Source organism: Genypterus blacodes, unplaced genomic scaffold, assembly GCF_046128005.1.
Source record: "Genypterus blacodes isolate CSIRO-AG114 ecotype Tasmania unplaced genomic scaffold, CSIRO-AGI_Gbla_v1 ptg000015l_1, whole genome shotgun sequence".
NCBI classification, from domain to species: domain Eukaryota; kingdom Metazoa; phylum Chordata; class Actinopteri; order Ophidiiformes; family Ophidiidae; genus Genypterus; species Genypterus blacodes.
In genome coordinates this window covers 4,390,001-4,408,925 of record NW_027466829.1, presented here as the reverse complement: position 1 = coordinate 4,408,925, position 18,925 = coordinate 4,390,001, and the positions used below count along the sequence as shown (strand labels likewise).

Here is an 18,925-nt window from a genome sequence, read left to right as displayed (position 1 = left end):
GCTTTGCCGCCCTCTGCTGGCGACAAGTAGTGACTGCATCTGGCAAGAGCATCCCAAACAGCACTGGCTGCGTTTGTCATCTGGTCTGAACCTCCACGCATATTTCTCACAGTCAGCTCCTCCTACGGTCTGAGAGACGTACTGAGGCAACAGAGAGGAGCTTTCTGAAGATGAGCGCGGGAATGCAGAAGTAAACAATGAAGCCCACATCACAGAAGCCCGGGATGATCCCAGTAAATCTGTGCATAGTTACAGAAGAAAGAGGAGCGGGATTCTACGTGCAGCTGCTTGACTGCATAAAATAAACTGAGGCCTAAGAGAGAGACACGAGCAAACACGTCCTAAAACCCAAACATAAGAGACTCTTCTCACATAAACTAACTAATCTAACAGTGTTTAGCCTCTATTAAAACGCCTTAACCCAGATAATAATATGAAATGAGGCCATTCAACAGGGATTTTGGACAAGATAAAGTGACAATACTGGTCATTTCTATGAATTAATTAACTTCAACCTCTATCCTCTATCCCACACTACACATGCATACATAATGATTTACTGTGGGGCCTCTGTTCTTAACCAAAGCATCAAAGTAACTCCAAAATATAGAGTCCTAGTGTTTGATAAGATAACAAAAATATATATAGCCTTATTTATAAACTCCCACATTCAGCCTCCATATGAGAATCCGTGTCTATCTAGATCAAAGACGTGAAAACAATCAGAGGAGGATGAAAGCACAGCCTCACTTCAATTTGGAAAATAACTTCAATACAATCAGAAATGTTTATATTATTCATAATTCAGGTAAAAAAAAATACCTTTCATCTCAGTTTGTGCATGCATCCGTGTCTGACACACACACACACACACACACACACACACACACACACACACACACACACACACACACACACAGGCAGCACTGTCATTATATCAACGCATGCGCCTTCAGGACCACAACCTTTTCGTCTGCTCCCGTCGGGGTCCACAAGTCTCTATCCTGGTTGATCATGGATCTGGTTTGGACTGCAGATGAGCATGGAGAGCTTTGATATGATATAAGCTCTTTCTTAAGCTCTCCAACTAATCACACACAACACACACACCCATATTACTGCAGCCAAACCAAAGTGTTAGTATTCAAAGTACCTCAAAGACGATCATCTGCTTAGTGTGTAGAAGAATAGAACTCAGCCAGGAAGGAAGGAAGGAAGGAAAAGGTCGAAGGACATTATTAGTCAGCAATGGTGGTGTCTGCAGATTGATAAGGGTTAACTACAATGCTGAGATAGTTAGGACATATGTTCTTAAGCTATATGCAGGTAATAGAGAGACGCCCTGACATCTGTCTGAACGGTTCCATTGAGCAGAGGAGAGCCGTCCTTGAACAAAGTGGGACGCAGAGGAAAGACGTTCTCTCGTCTCAGACTAACATGGATTGATTTGACACTTTCCTTTCAGCGGAAGCTAATGTACGAGGTGATGGCATTTAAGATCCACCGGAGGGGCAGGAGGAGGGATTCAGCCAAAGAGAAGAAACTATTATGGAAGAAAAGCCATTTAAGAGCACGACGGAGGAAAGCAGACAAAAGGGAACTCGACCCCGCGATGAAAGACAAGGTGGCGATTTCAGTGAACTGTGAGATGGTGAGGAGAAAAAAAAGAGAAAAGGTCATTTGTATCTACTTCAGTGCACCGTCCTCTGCTTCATCTCATGTGCTCATCACGCAACACTCCACTTTCCTCCTGCTGCTACGGCAACAATGCACAGAAGATGGCGGCGTTTAATTCTATACAATCTCTACAAAAGGAGAAGATTGAGAATGCCCAGCTATCAGGTATGAGACAGGAGGGGAATAAATAATGTTCGCTGATTTCAAACTCTTGGCCCAGACGTTTCCCACACTCACACACACAAACACACACACACACAGGCTCCTACAGAGAGCAAACTGCAGCCTGAGTTGTTGTCAAACTTGTGAGTCAACGTCTGCTGTCCATTTATTACTCTGACTCACGTCTGTTCGCTGAGTTCCTGAGGCATTTACCCACGCCAACGTGGACTAAGCCAGCAATACACACTCACTCACACACAGTCACACACACACATCCTCTCCCTCCCCGATGTAAACACTCTAATGACACCGAGCGTTGCCTATTATCTGTAATGTCACCTCAGGCCACAGAGCCTCAGTGTGTGTATCCAGGGTGGAAGTAAAGCCATTGTGGAAAGCTGCGTTTCCCTTCAGGGCTGCTGCGGACGTCTTTATACGGAAGACAGAAGCGTGTGTGAGGTTCAAAGCCCTTCAGGTTACGAATAAAAGGCCGGAACACTGACATTAATGACAAATGTCCAATTAGTGCAAACAGGGCACGGGTATCATTCAATATCATTCCTTTGCTCCTCTACAAAACCTTTCAATACCAATCCCATTGTTCCAAACTCAATCTGACTTTAAGCACCGCATCACAACGTTGAGATTTTGTTTCCGCAGCAAAGTATCACTTTCTAATATCCGGGCTGAGTTTGTGCTTCAGCAGCAGGAGGATAAACAGTCTCATTCACACGTCCTCTCTCTCCCTGCAGAGAGAGCTGCACAGGAGTTCATTAGTACCTCATTACAGCACACACACCACTGGAACCTCACCAACAACCCACCGGTCCGGTATAATCACCGCGCCGTGTGACACAACATGAAACGGGGAGTCTGCGGCGACAACGAGGCGCGTTTGAGGCCCGTTTGCTAGTCGTGCATCGCCTTAAAACACGTGCAAAGAAAAATGTAAAGGAATGATACCAGGGTGCAAAATCAGCTCGTTAACTCAAACACACTCTTAAGACGAGACAGAGTTTAACCTGATGTGACACCGGGGGAGATAGCAGAAGTTTTGGTAGCGCTGTAAAGGAGACATCTGCTTTTGTGGGAGAGAATCTGGGCTAATTGCTACACTGAGGAAACCGCTAACACATTCAGACGGCTGGAGTTGTGCTCTGGGTGAAGATGGTGCAGAAGGTAAAAGAGAAAAAGAGCAAAATCCACATTCATCACAGCTCCTTCCTCCCTAGCCCCGCCCCCCGCTGCCGCCGCCGCTGTGCTTCCAGGAGAAATTAATACATTTTTGAGAGCTGTGAGAGTTTTAGGGAACGCTGTCATTTTGACTGAAGGTGGGGGTATAAAGCCAATTTCAAGCTTGGCAGGGAGCCAGCTCGTGTCCTTGGCAGAGAGCGAGCTCTATTGTGTACACACTCACACTGTCACCACCAAAGACTAATACCGTTCTCCCCTTCATAAATAAACAATGAGAACAAATTTGGGAGAGTCCAGTAAGTCAGGGGGGATGTGACAGAGAGACGCCGGCGGTGTGAGGTTCCTACGGCAACAACATGCAGACATCACGCCGCTGCGAGACCTGAGCGTAACGTCAACGTGCAGAAGGGATCTGACATCATCTGGATCAGAGTCCCGACCTGTAATCACTGCACTTAAACCTTCCAGAACCTTATTAGTTTGATGCTCAGATCATTAAATCATGCGTGTCTTCTCCACTTAGACTCAGCTATCGGGCAGCAGCAGCATGTCGTTAAAGCTTTCATCTCATCTTAAATATGACATATTCAAGAATTAGTCAGAGGGTTTAATTCAGAGATTCAGACTCGGCTGCGACTTTGCCAACACATATTTATAACAGACAAACAGATCTGTGCCGCCAGAAGAAGTTCCATTTGTAAAGACGCCTCAGCCTCGGACTCAAACCCTGCCAACATCAAAGCTGGACGTATTTAATGAAACTGTCAACCACTCAGAGATGTGTGTGTGTATCATTTTAAATCTAATCAATGAAGTGTGTGTGCTCCGCTTTGGCCGCCACATCATCAAGTATCGCATATCCACGACAACCACGGCTGCTGCTGCTGCTGCCAGATGTGTCGTCCTGCAGCGGTATCACTGTGGATGTGTGCAATTCCTGCTTTATTGGGATTTTATTGCGCAACAAAATGCTCCGTTCAATCTGTGAGGTGCTCCGCTCAGCACCTTAGTGTTCCTCTCTAATCAAAGGCTCTCAGCTCAGGGTTGCTTTTACTTGCTATAAATGCTTTAAATGGGTGTTTTGTATTTATTTACCTGCTGGTGTTGGGAGCGTTCAGGACTGCAGGCCTGAATCCTGAAGGAGATGTGATGCCTGAGCTTCCCAAAGTTCAAGAAAAATGTCAAAAATAACCATGCAAAGAGGAATTGTTTCAAAAATTAAGTCCACATCATCGCAAACAGATCCCTGGATAAAAGTGTTGGAACACAGCCATGCATGTTGCAGACATATGCAAACCACCCACCCACAATACACACACACACACACACACACACACACACAACCGCAACCGGCGTCAGTCCAGTGATAGGCAGTAATAAAAGCTGTCACCTGACACAGAGGTGATGGCAGAAACACAGTAATCAAAATGTCACAAAGTTAAAGGGTGTATTTATCAGAACCGCCAGCAGAGGTCTAACAGAGAGGAATCAGTGGACTCCCTGTCACCCGGAGAGGAAGAGGAGGAGGAGGAGGAGGAGGAGGAATGGCTGCTCGCATCAGTCTGTGAATACCAGCACAGGGGTGGCAATGCTGCATTTATCCCTACGCAGTCATAATTAAACCAGACTTCCTGGGTTTCTGCGGCTTTCCTCGTCCACGCCACTGCGGCGGAAACACATAGCAAAGCTTCCCCCCGACATGGCCGACTTAAAGCAGACGGATGGCTGAGACGTGCAGCCATTACGACGGCGGGCGAGCCCCTGTCGGCTTTGCCCCCACGCCGGCCTCATCACTCACAGTCACTCAGGCCGTCTCTACCTGACGCTGAACGCAGGCTGAGCCCGGCTGATAGGCACCGTGAAGGGAGGAGGTGATTGATTTCTTTTGATTGTAAACCCTTGACAAATATGCTCCGACGAGCCGGATCTGACAGAGAGGGTGAGAAGGACTAAAGTGTGTCCATCCCTGTCCTCAATAAACTTCCAGACATGAGGGGTTGTTGAGGAATGGCTCTCTGCTGTGTCGACCTCTATTCAGCCGTTTGTAGCGTTTGTTCTCTCCAGGGTTTCATGTTTGCTGCGAGTCACCACCATTTTCAGGTTTTTCCTCGAGTCCTAACCTCCACAGGGGCAAGGCTGCATTCTTCCTCACGTCGCTCGGGCGATGCCATTAAGCTCAGGAGAGGGAGGGAGGCAGAGGCTAGAACGTACAATGGGTACAATATCAATCACGGCAGATGTATAACGCTATTCAGTGACAGGACTTGGCACCGACTTCAAATATTTGTTTAGGCAAGCACAGCCAGATCTGAGGACGGAGCGTGGGAGAGCTCTCTCTCTCTCTCTCTCTCAGCAGAGCAGAGGCACACACACTACAGCCCACAGTCCAGATATAAATGCAGGTTATTATCCTGTCGCTGCCACCGTCTCCAACATCACTCCACCTCCAGCCAGAACGAGTGCCTAGAGCCTCGTCAAGCCAAGTGAAGCAGGGACTGTAAAGGTGTGTTGTGGCGTCGCGCGAGCCGCCTCTGCTCCCCTGCGTCTGATAGCTGCAGGTAATAAGTCTGGAACTGTCCTGGAGCGGTTTGAAGTAAACGACTGTAGAGCCCTCGTCTAGCTGAGGAGACGCTAAGCGGTGGCGAGAAGACGACTTGTTTGTCTGACCGACTGATCAATGATTGTTCCACAAAACGTTCTTTCAAATCATTTTGCTCTCAGAAAACTTTGGACTGTCCAGCTTAGAAAAGAGGCGTGTGTGTGTGTCTGTGTGTGTGAGTGTGTGTGTGTGTGTGTGTGTGTGTGTGTGTGTGTGTGTGTGTGTGTGTGTGTGTGTGTGTGTGTGTGTGTGTGTGTGTGTGTGTGCCAGAGACAGAACTGTGTGACATGCAGAAGCCTACAGTGGAGTCCACATGGTTGCCAGGAAAGAGAAGGGAGGTAAAGAGCAACCGCCACAGGAGCACAGGGGTGTAATATTAATCCTTCTACTGCTACATTGAGAACTTGGCAGCAACCGGCGCATCAACCAACCAGCCCTCCACACACACACACACACCCCTACCAGCCCCCCTACCAGCCCCCCACCTTTACTCAATCCCCTGGAACAGCGTGAGCAGGCAAGATTACAGCACAATGCATTTTTTCAGCCAGACCCACTTCACGAAGGTGCGATCGCCGTGGAAACCCAAGTTTTGCTTTCACCTCCTGGGTGAAGGAAGAGGAGCCCACTAGGGTAAGAGAGAGGGAGAGAGAAAGAGAGAGCGAGAGGTGTCATGGTAGGCTCCAACCCGGCCTGACGCTTTCTGATCTGTTCAACCACGTTCAACTCTGACACACACACCAATGAGAGGAACCCGTCTATGTGACGCGAGCAACATGAAGCTCAGCAAGAAGAAGATGGAGTCGAACTCTTCCTCCTCAAATCCATCACCGCAGAAACAGGGCCGTGTCTAAACCCAGCGGCCATTAACTGATGACTCGTGTTGCTGCGTTGGCACTTTGTTGGGGGCTGCAGGCGAACAGTTCAACCGCGTGCCGCTCCGCTCTCCCCTGGGGTCCAGACGCTGCTTTTCACGTGAACGCAGGCGAGAAACAGTGGCCGAGATTCAACCCCGGCACAGTGCAGATTATGAGAGGGATTACTCAATGATGAATCAAACACGCCGCGCAAATAAGAAGCTTTACAACTGAATAATTACTCAAGGAGATCGCCTCCTCTAGCAGTCAACCATCAGACTCCACAGCAGACAGCAGACTGTAGCACTGCCATGGCGACAGGATCTGATGGACGGCACTCAAACAGCCCTAATGTGAGCGAGAACGTGTCGTGTGATTCTGTCAGATTACAACCTGGCAGGGTTCTAATATCCAGTGCCTGACTTTCCTTTCCTGTCTGCGGCGTGAGGGCGGGCGGGCGGCTCCAGCGGTTTTTGCGTAATAAAACGCTAAAAGGTGGCGTTTACCTTAATGAGGTGCTGTGGGTTTGGCACGTGGCCAGCAGAGTCTCTAACAAGATCTTTGTGGCTACGCACTTTATACCGTCCGGCTATTACATTACTCACAAGCGTGGCCGGAGCATCACGCAGAGCGCTAACCTCACCTCTGTAAGGAAGGAAGTAAAGGAAGGCTGCTCTACCTGTATGTATCTACCACAATAAAAGCAGTCAACGGCTCAATCAGGTGGCGAGTGGACGACTGTGGGGCTGCTGTCTCTCATCTCATCCACTCAGAGATGCATCGGCTCTTTCAGTCTCCTTTTCCCGAGTCAGTATGCTCGACTGGAAGGCGACGCCACTATGACCTCGACCCCGGCAGCTCAGTGAACACAAACACACACAGGAAACAAATCAGTGCCAAATGATAAAAGGCAATTAGTCGAGGATTAAGCTTTTGCTCAGACAGGCGGTTGAGGATTAACAACAGTGTGGGATAGCTTGGTCTGATCAGGATTGTCACCATACTGTCACAATCAGCACCTGAGAGCCAAACACTGACACCTGAGGATGGTTGAGCATGTGCAGCACATTATAGTATAGATGCATGTACAGCAGCCGAGGAGCAGCAAACAACACGCTGACATTCCTTTCCAGTGCGGCCCTGAGATGCTGTTATTGTTGTTGTTGTTGTAGGTATCCACGCCGACACACACACAGACTCACAGAGAGTGCGGAGACGGGGATGATGTACAGCAGATTGGATCCACGACATTTCGCTCTTAAATCACATAACAACACAGAGCGATGTTGCCGGAGTAGCGAGCGGCGAGTTAGTGAGTCAGCAGCCTCAGACACCACAGTCTAACCCCCCCTTCCCTCCTCCCCCTCCCTCCCACCCCTACCAGGCTCGGGACGTGAGTAAACACCAGGGCCTCTGCAGTTTGAATGAGGCATTGTCCTCCCGTGTGCAAATTGCTAATGTTAGCAAGCGTACATGAGGGGAATCATTGTCTAGCAGACTCTGGCTTTGTAAAAACACAGCTAGAGCTTTGAATTCTTTCTTAATACAACAAAAAATATTCCATATGTGTCTTTCACCATGGCAACCTCCCAAAGAAATAAGTTGGTCAGGGTAAGTTTGGTTGGTTTAACCAGAGAGACTGAATATTTACATTGAGTCATTCTGTGTTTATCCTCAGTGTGAGATTTGAATAGAACACAAGCAAACATTGAGTCAGGACCGGCATCAACCAGCATGGAGGATCAATCCTGGGTCAAGGTCCTTTGGTCTTATTAAGACTTGTTGACCCCGCTGACCCCTCCTGGCACTTTTGATTCTGTTTTGTTTACCTGTCGTGTCGTCGCTCACCAGAATGAAAACAAATCAAAAAGCAAAAACCCTCCAAAAAATCTCATGCCTCATTTCTTCTGACATTCAAGTGCAGGAGGGGAGAAATGAAACCATAAAAGAGGAGAGGAGAGAGGAGATGAGAGGAGAGAGGAGATGAGATGTGAGCCGACACCACAAACAGCAGCATGGATACTGACAGGGAATATAAAATATTCAAAATGCATTCAGACACACACATAAACATTAGCCCTTAGCTTTTATAGCACGCTGCGTTCGCTCACTATCAATCCACTTAATGAAATCACATGTAACCTGTGTGTGTGTGTGTGTGTGTGTGTGTGTGTGTGTGTGTGTGTGTGTGTGTGTGTGTGTGTGTGTGTGTGTGTGTGTTTGTGTGTGTGTGTAATGAAGACGCATCATTATTTCAGTCTGGGGTCTGAGAAGCACAAGTCAAAGCTAAGAGACTCTCTACTAAATGCGAGTCGCAGCGAAAACGCAACGCTTCTTTGTAGCTCAACGCTGTAATTATGTGCGACCAAAGGAGAACAGCCGAGTTGGAAAAAGACTAAATTTGATTACGTGGAGTTGGGTGAATTAACAGGATTGAATATTGACCCGTATTAGAGGAACGTAGGAGGGTTACTCCGCCTCCTTCCCAATGTGCAGTCAGCTGGCGTGTGGGCCTTCAAACAACACGAGGCGGCAACACACACACACACACACACACACACACACACACACACACAGATCCACAGCTGAGACTTTTTGGTCATAATTGGCTAAATATCAATTGACACGCTTTCTCTCTGTTCTGACTCGTGAATAATTCAGCGGCGGAAGGGAAGGCAAAGCCGGCGAAGACGAAGCCGGCGAAGGCGAGGCCGGCGAGAGCAGCGGTTACAGAGAAGCCATAGTCAAATATTTATATTTCACGTTGGACTTTAAAGCGTTGAGTGCGGTGGATCGTACTCAAAGGACACGGAGCGGAGCGGATGTCATCAAACGCATCATTAATACACAAACAGAGATTCAGCTTTAGTTCAGGGGTCTGGGGTCAACACGTTAACACCTCTTCTACTCTTATAACTGCTGACACCAGCGGACGGGAGATCTGCGTCGGTCTATTCATTGACCATAATTGCTGTAAACACGTCGTGCATCCGCGAGTAAGAGACAAACTCATGAATACGGGTCGCTGCTCCTCGGCTACGTCGAGTCCTTCACAGCCACGGACCACATGTTTCCACTCAGCTGGAGTGCATTCATCCGTTTATAATGATACGCACTTCTGAAAGGTTCTTCACTTTACAGGTAAACAAGCCCCTGGTTAACTGGCGTTCAGCCGACACACATTTTAGCAAAATCTAATTAAAAAAAATGCACAATGACGTAACCTTCAGGAGAAACGCAAGCACCTCTGCAGAACATTGTTTATGTCAGGAAGGGGAATGAAACGGAGCTGAGAGAGAGAGAACATGCATGTATAAAGTCAATATTGAACTAAATCTCAACATTCTGGATGCTAAAACACCCAAAATCTTAGTTTGTAACGCTTTGGTAAAGGTGTAGGAAGGGTGCAAAGGAAGAGAAGGCATCTGCTATCCTGGTGTGTGTGTGTGTGTGTGTGTGCGTGTGTGTGTGCGTGTGTGTGTGTGTGTGTGTGTGTGTGTGTGTGTGTGTGTGTGTGTGTGTTGTTTCGGGGGGGCCAAACCCGTAGAATAGCTGCATGCTCTCTCTGCAACTCTTTGTTAAGACTCATCACCAACTTTCAAGTTCAAGCAGTCTGGTGAGAGCAGGACAAAGAGCTTTAAAAGCCTGAGTGTGTGAGGACTAATGGGCTGTATTGACCCGGAGCTCTCCCCAATGAGCAACAGAGGAAGTGTTTGTAGGTGTGTGTGTGTGTGGTGTGTGTGTGATGGCTAGCGATGCACTTTGGACCAATAAAGATCAAGTAGAGTTGAAAGAATGACAGTTGAAGTTGGGGCAGAAGCACTTTGACCCTCTGGCTGCGTCTCGTCTCGTCTTGTCAGCACGTTGAGCTCCTCCCCATTAACCTGCTCATAGTTTTACATCCTCCCGTGATTGATTCTCTCCCTGCAGTGGAGAGCGAGTAGCCACCAGCTGACACGGACAACGTCCAAGTCGTCACAGGATGGAACTGGAAACGACCCAAGAAACTCAAAGCCCAGCCGTCAGTGATTCAGTTAAATATCTGCACCGGCCGCTCATTCATAAAATCATCACATTTAGAGGCCGGTCCACACTGTCAACACCGACAACCTTCAGGCCGCCCGTCCTCCTCCTCCTCCTCCTCCTCGCTGCCGAGCACAGGGCGACGTCAGCACAATCTGCTCATTGACGCTCACACTGTGTAACCTGATGGTCACAGCCCCCCCTCGCCCCCTCCTCCCCTGAACAGCCCGATCGCTTTACAGCCTCGGCACAAAGCCCTGAGTCGCAGGAACGAATTCAGAAACGGAGGAGACCCTTAATGGAAATGAGATAAGGGATTTGGCACTTTTTGGTGTTTGCGATAAAGATTTAGATTGTAATAAGGAATTGATGCTGAAGTCAGAAGTGTAAGCTGTACAGCAGCGTTCATCAGGGCTCCGGGGCTTTGGACCGTTTACAGAGGAGTTTTACTGTCGGGCTCACATAAAGCCTCAGAATGTACCAAGTACTGTCCAAGTCAGTTATCACAAAGACCTGTCGACAGCAAAGGTAACTGCTAAACACACACACACACACACAGTCACACTGGGCTATAGACTGTAGCTGCTGAGGCCAGTTTCCTTCTAAGTCCTTCATTAAAGACATTTTCATTTCCGGACCTGTTTTATCTGTGTGTTCTGTGACTATAGACTGTCAACCCCTCTGAGGTATACGACCTCTTATCCAGCATTAATTGGTTAGGGAGTTCGAGCTCCAGTTGCAAAGCTGTGGTTGAGCAGGTTCAGTTCATATCTGAGGCTTCAGGAGTCTGACATGCTGCTGCATGCTAATTTTAGTGTGTTATTCAGCTGACGGCTCAGAAGTTCAGCTCAGACACAGCTAAACTGCAGCTGAGCGTTCAGACCAGCTCGTCAAGTACACATGAGATGATGCACAATGAAGTAATCGCACAAAAAGGCAAAAAAAGCAACCGGCTGCTAATTAATGACTTGTTTTTTTTGTGTAATCACAGTCATTTGTGTTTGAGGCTTCTCTCACTATTTACTGTTTATTCAAATCAAGCTTCTGGAGCGTCGACAGTTAACGTTTCCTTTCTTTACTTAGTCCTGCTCTTGTTATACTTTCTTTAGGTAAACAGCAGTAATCAGTATTATTATCCTGCTCCATTCTACACACAGCTGGAGCATGTAAGGTATGAGGCAGGTTGAACTTCAAGCTCACATACAGTGACCTCTGCTGACTGTTCAGTGAGATCTAAACACACACACACACACACACAGGTGCATGTTGGACTGCAGCCTGTGTGGATGTACGAGGGGTTTTATGTGACTTATTTATCAGGAGTTTAAATTCATCTGGAGGTGAAGCTAATGACAGAGAAACAGCTTCAGTGGGCACAAATACAAATCGCTTCATTTGTGGGGCGAGACGTCTTAATGTTGCTGTGTTTGTGGTTTGTTTTATAGAGAACATTACAACCACGATACTGAACTGTGGCAGGGAACAAAGTGATCACTTAATGACTGTGGTCTTGTTTTTGAACTGAGAAGTTTGTAATATAAGAGGAGAATATCAAATGACTGCCTTTCACTTCTGCCTGGCCGCCTGCCTGCTACAGGAAGCTGGAGGAAATTCATGAGGAAGTCAATGAAGGAGCGACGGTTCAGTGGGGAGAAGACGCCATAACATCAGAAAGTCACTGCGTTTCCAGAGTTGCACGCCAAGTTCTTAGGTAAACCTGGCAGACGCACACACCAAGCACAACATAAAGCTCCCTTTCCTTTATACTATTCAACCAGAAAACACAGAATTACAAAGTCAAGCGTACGTTCAAACACGCGGGTAAAGAAGTGAGTTGCTTACCAGGCTACCAAGGTAACGCCGTCTAACCAACAACGACGCCATCAACATTGATAACCACAATTGATTACGACGACGATGTCATCAGAACCAGCACAGCGTCACAACGGCGATGTCACAGTATGGATTAGCTGTCAGTGACTTCATCTTCGGCTCCTTACAGACGCCTGCACTCTGACAGATACACGCATGTTTGACGACACTATAACAAAACATCTCATCTCATCTTTCCCCCGGATGTAAAGCATCACATGCCGCCATGGAGGAGATCAATCAGTTCCTGTCTACATGGCAGGGCTTGTGATCCTTTCCGACTGGGCCCCATGCATCAGGCTACTAAAACAGGAAAGGGAGAGAGTGTGAGATACGGCTCAGGATGAAGCAGAGCCACCTACGGACGTAACTCATGTTAATATTGGGTCTTCAAACTGAGAGAGGAGGGAGGGGGGCAAACAATCAAGTTGCCAAAGTCTTTGTCTGATAAATAGACACGGGGTGACATCACATTCGCTCTGACCCAAACAGCCACCACAAACAAACGAGCCCGCTGGGAATATTACCCTCGCAAAAGTTGATGGAGGGAGCGTTACAGTATAAAGTTATGCTGTGATATTGTCTGCCGGCATAGATACTGTAGCTCAGGAACACTCCCAAGGATCTACTCAAGACAAGTGCAGTATCAAACAAACTCCTGTACCTGTGTGTGTGTGTGTGTGTGTGTGTGCGTGTGTGTGTGTGTGTGTGTGTGGAGAAGGTACGCTGTTCCCTCTCTGCTCCAGACAGAATATAAGTGTGAGTAAAGTAAAGCAGCAGGTGAGACGACAGCACGCAGCCACACTGTGTCCATGTCTGTCTGTCTGTTTGCACAACGTGTCCCTGCAATCATTAACGTTTGTGCTCAGTGTGCACACAGGGAGTAAAGGTTCCAGGTGATCGTGTACCACCTATGCAACATGTCACACACACACACACACACACACACACACACACACACACACACACACACACACACCAGGCCCGAAGGAGCAGTGAGGCGATTGAATGAGTTTTACATTGCTGGATCATTGCATGGAGGCTATTGAAGTGTGTGTGTGTGTGTGTGTATGCGTGTGTGTGTATTAAACTCACTTGATGAAGCACCGGGCACCCTCGAAAGTGTATCCCTCTTCCCATCCTGTCGGTAGGTCTGTGGAAGGAGGGTGGACACAAACACATAAACACAAACAGATGGTGTGTGTGTTTAATTAACTCTAAGGCTATGGCTCCCTCCCCAGTGTGTGTGTGTGTGTGTGTGTGTGTGTGTGTGTGTGTGTTCTCTGCAGACACTTGGCTGCTACGTATGGACGAGGGGAAACATCAGCATTAACACGTTCGACGGCGACGGCTCCAATGAAACACGCACACACACACACACACACACATCACACACTCCTGCAAGTGGTGTGAGGCGGGCAGAGTGAGCTGCGTTAGCCGGCCGGAGAGACGTTCCTCGGCTTGTATGTGATAAATAAAGCGCCGTACACGTTTCATTCCAGTTTGCATCATGTTGGTTAAACTCGTCGTCCGTAGCTCCGTGTCCGCTCACTCACCGGTGAGTGAAGCCGGGCAGAGGCACCGCGCGGGCGGGCAGAGAGGTGGGCATGACCGGGCTCACCAGCGGAGCCCCCACACGCGCACACACACACACACACACACACACACACACGCCGTGAATGGCACAGCCTCTCGGGGGAGGTGGAGGTGTCAGACCGCGGCAGCATATACACGCGTGTAGGCAGACATAGCAGCAAGTTGTCGGCCTCACCTGGAGTTTTCCTGTGTCCAGTGATGACCGCCTCGCCGCTCACTGGATGCAGCCAGGTTGTACTCTTCGCTTCTTCGCTGTTGAGAGAAGGAACGGAACACACGGTGAGTTTAAGTCGAATCACAGCGCGACACCAAATGCCTCGAACCGTTTCTCTCTAAAGGAATAATTACTTTAAAAAGAAGACGCGTCCATCCCGAGAAACCCCATAACTCCAGGAAGCAGGGAGACATGAAATCCACTCGGGTTGTAGATCCGCCGCCATGTCTGGCAACACTGTGACAGCCGCGCGTCTCCGCGCGAGCAGCGCGTACACGGAAACCTTGGCAACGGCGGATGGTGGCGAGGAGGGCAGGAGCCCATGAGCAAGGAGCAGGACGGGATCACTGACTCGGAGGAGAGGAGAGAACCGAACACACACAAACAACAAAAGAAAGCCGTTTAGGATTTTTAATGGAATTCTGTCATCCGTGTTGTTAAATTCGTGCTTTTATAGTTTGATTGTAGTTGTGATGCATATTATCGTGATGTGGCGCAAGATAGATTTTTTTTCTTCTGCGCAATTATCGATGCACAAAGACGCCACACAATGTGTAAACAAACAGGGGTGGACGGACACCCCCCCACACACATACATACAAACGCACGCACACACACACACACACACACACACACGCACACACACACAATGCATTGGCACACCCACACTTTGAAAACTAGATTCTTGATCCCCACCTCCTCTGTCATTGTGCAGAAAAAGTGCAGCATCAGCTTTTCACACAGCACAAAAACAAGTCACCCAACACCCATGTGCCCGGCCTGCTGGCTGGTATTGTGTTGCATTGTGTTCTGAACACATGGTGAGGCTGCTCTGTGCTTTACACTCTGCCACTGATGTGGGAATACTAACCTATCCGCCAACTGCCACAGAGAAAGACTCCAGAATGAGGGAGGATAGGCTCACTGCCCACGCCCCACCTGGCCAGATGTCACAACACTGAGCCCTTTGTATTCTCCTCACCTGGGGGCAGAAAATGCTCAACATCCCACCACTGTAGGTTACAAAAGTCATGCTTGTTTCTTTTCAGGCAGATGCGACTGTAGACGTTGGCTTGAAGTTCATTTTATTGTTGAAATGACTGGATACTTACACCTGTATGAGCTCATATAACCAAAGGATCTGCAGGTGAGCTATTGTCTCAAAACAAAGGTTCCTGCTTCTCAGTCGCAGACACTTGACGTTGTGTTTGCTATCATTTATTACAATCAGAAATAAAAGGGAAATGTACGAGTTCTTCCCTGACTCTCCCAGTTCTAGGCTGACTTGTAACTTGACTCCCGTTGGCAAATATTGTTGTGTTTCTAAGAAGACTCCTATCACATTCTCTTTCCTCTTTAACAGGTCTTCACGTGGTTGAATGACAACTTCCCAGGTACCAGTCTGGCTATAGGTTTGCATGGACTTTGTGTGTGTTCCAAGGTCCGACTGGCAAAGGATCTAACTGAAAGTGCGACATTGTGGGGTCATTTGGTGTAATTCTTCTTTTGGCAGTGAGAGGATATTTCTCAAGCGCAGCCCACAGTTGCCATGGTGAATGACTTGACTGTACACACCAGCTGTCAGCGTTGAAGGCATTTAACTTAAGGGAATGGCCCAAATGACACTGACAACGGGGGGTGGGGGGGGGCGGGTTTGTCTTTCTGAAAAATTGAGAGGCCGAGTTCTGGACACCCACACACACACACATGTACCTTGTGAAATACTGATAGACGTCTCTGAGCGAAACAGAGAACGGAAATAAACCGAGAACAAACCAAACAGAGTTGTAAAGCAGATTTGGAGCCAGCGAGAGCACGACCCCTGCAGATCTGCTCCAGCTGTTGTGCCAGGCAGTGATTTGTCTGCACGGGTGAGACAACTGAGGCGATGATGATGATACAGTGATGGGAAGAGAAAATTGACAATAGAGTCTTTAAGGATCGGGAAATGTATTTTTCCATGATTATCTTCGGCTTGTTTTTCACTGAAAGGATAAAAACAGAAGTTCAACCACAAAACACAATTACAACCAGCAACACAAAGACTCAGTCTAATTAAAAATGTCACAGCAGAGATCCGGCAATTGAACAAGTAAAGGAGTGAGAGGGAGGGGGGTTATTAAAGTGTTTTGGGTTTCCTCGGGTAACAGCCATGGAGGGCATTCTTCATGTAATTGCTATATGCTTAGAAAGGTGAGGTTTTGCTTGGTGCCATAGGCTGGAATTGATGTATCAGAACGTAATTAATGGTTGCATATTATCAAGCAGCTGTCGGAGTGCTTTGTTCTGGTGCCAGCACAGCAAGTAGCCCTGTGCCAGCCTGAGCGAGGAGGCAAGAGGGAGGCCTTTTCCTCTGAGACTGGAGCCTCTCTCATCTGTGCAGACCCCCCTCTCTCCTCTGAGCAGCCCCCCGCCTTCATCTGAGCAGCCCCCCCTCCCTCATCTGGCTGTGCGGACAGACGCCATCTCTCAGGCTAATTAAGAAGTTATTAGAAATTACAAATGTGGCCTAATTACTGAAATATTCTGCGATGAAACAAACAAAACAGTGTCTGATGAAGCCAGACATCACAGATGAGTAGAAACTACTCACTGGAGGCAAAAAGCACACATCCTAAGCATTGTTTATGATGTCATCTGTTCATGATGTCATCCCTATACTTTCAACACACTGTATCATTTGACCGGCATGCATAACCCACAGACCAGTACGGCTATTAGGGCCAAGTCAAGTCAGCATGCCATGGTAATAGCCCGCAAAGGAAAAAATGGTATTACGCTTATTTCAGTTGTAACCACGGACGTCTGTGGTGGCGGCGACACAGCAGATAGGTGTCTGGGTCACCGGGCGCTGGAGGAAAATGTGGAGGGAAAATGAGAAGCAGGGAATCAAATTGGGTGCAGTGTTCACAGTTCACCTCTGAATCATTAGACACACCTTTCCTGAATCATTGTTTGTCACAGTCTGACAAACGCTCAACCCACACTGAGTCTGTGTTCGCCACGATGACCTCATTGGATCTGTGGCTTTTTGGGCGCAGGCCAACGCGGTTTTCATTCCAGGTTTTTACGAGAGTTCTCCCAGTGATATGTGTCATTAAGACGGTGAATGAGTAGGTTCTCTATTGTGTAATTAGGGAATCTTGTAAGTGGTTTGAGTTTGTTTCAGCTCTAATGATGGAGGGAGGAAATGTATTCCAGGGTTTCAAGTAGAGCCTGTTTTTATCTTTAATATGTCAGGTCAAGACAGAGCCGGGCTTCTATTCACTGTGGGTCTCTATTCATATTTCCATGCAGACAGCAGAGCGACTCGGCACGGTGCTGAGTTTTCCGGACTTAAGTCAGAGTCGTCTCAGCCGTCAGACCGACAGCAGAGGTCACAAGAGCGTAGAAACAGTAGCATACGCCTGCAGGAGGAGGCTTAAAGCTCCACAAATCTCTTAAGAGTCTCCTATCTAAACAATCCCTAACTTGACCACAGTGTTTTGTAAGTCTTACCTGTTTACTGTCCTGAGGGAATATCGGTCGATTAGTGTAGACAAGGACGGCTATGTATACATAATGACATGAAACTAATTCACTCAAGCTGCGTCTGCTTCATAAACTGCATTACTAATTGCTATCTGTACTCATTAGTAAGCGGCGTGCAGTGCTACTGTAAATGCTAAAAGATGTGGAACCATCCTCACACATCACGCTGTGGTTTCATATTGATCAGGACTGGAATCATTACTCAAAAGAGCCCTCTGTGGCATTTAAGTAATGGAGTAGATGATTCATTAAGATGCTGCACTGCTTAGCATTGATCACGGTCTTTAGTTCTTCTTTGGCATAATGCATAAATAACAATCATTGATGTGATTCAGCCGCTATATGCAGGATCCATTACAGCTCATCACATGTGCTGACATCACATATCCGGACACGCAGCACCTCCTGGCTTCATCTTCATGAGTGCTAAACCTTATGCCATCGCCCTGCAGTGTATTTATGCTTAAGAAGCAGATTATAGATCAGTTCCAGGAGAAGGACTTCAGGCAAAGTGCTACTTTAATGTCAGAGTGCCGTTCCAAAGGCAGGACTATCTGGCACTGGTGGTGGGTTGATGAGACCACATTCCTCTGTGGACATCCGGGCTGTCTGCGGTGATGTACTGTGTTAATTAAGGCTTGGATGTGAAACCGAGCATTCATTTGCATTCTGTAGAAGAAGACACCTCGTCTTTGTTTTTTTTACGCAGAAATTGACGTCGTGTATGACACAATCCTAAAATCTGTTGTGTTTTGTGCAATTTTCCAGGATGTCTCAGCATGCAGCCCTCCCCTGCTGACACACATATCCTGTGTGTGATGGGAAAGCAGAGGAGTGTGACAAACAGGCCGTGAGCATCGTACCGGGGCAGCGAGGGTCATGTGAGCGAGGACAGTATGAACGAGTCGGTGCCAGGGATCGTCCTTAAATGGAGACAGCAAGATCTCTGACAGGACAACAGAGATATTCCCAAATAATCCTGAAGGCTTTTTTTTTTTCATTTTGTCTCATACATCACTCAAATCTGATGAGTCATGGGAAAGTTTCCAAGCGTACGAGCGATAAACCCGGGGATCTACTCTTAAACTCAACAAGGTGTGAACTCCCAACGCTTTCCAATGTCAAATCGTTTACACAAGAGTAACCTCCAAGTTCATTATTAAAGTGAACATCTTTGTCCTTAAACATTCCTGCAGCAAA

The 18,925-nt window shown here is 47.7% G+C and overlaps 1 protein-coding gene across 2 annotated transcripts in view; it reads right to left on the bottom strand.

Moving 5' to 3' along the window:
- The window catches only part of LOC143016343 (pleckstrin homology domain-containing family A member 5-like), a 65,525-nt gene extending 51,068 nt beyond the window's left edge, over positions 1-14,457 (bottom strand). The window contains exons 1-3 of one of the 2 annotated variants that reach the window (XM_076170629.1): positions 14,329-14,457; positions 14,156-14,232; positions 13,480-13,537 (exon numbers count right to left, since the gene is read on the bottom strand). In XM_076170629.1, coding sequence (XP_076026744.1) covers positions 13,480-13,537; positions 14,156-14,232; positions 14,329-14,420 — 227 coding nt within the window. In that variant the 5' untranslated portion in view covers positions 14,421-14,457. The remainder of the gene's footprint in view (positions 1-13,479; positions 13,538-14,155; positions 14,233-14,328) is intronic. The other variant, XM_076170638.1, reaches the window with a different exon arrangement.
- Between the last annotated feature and the right edge of the window lie 4,468 nt (positions 14,458-18,925).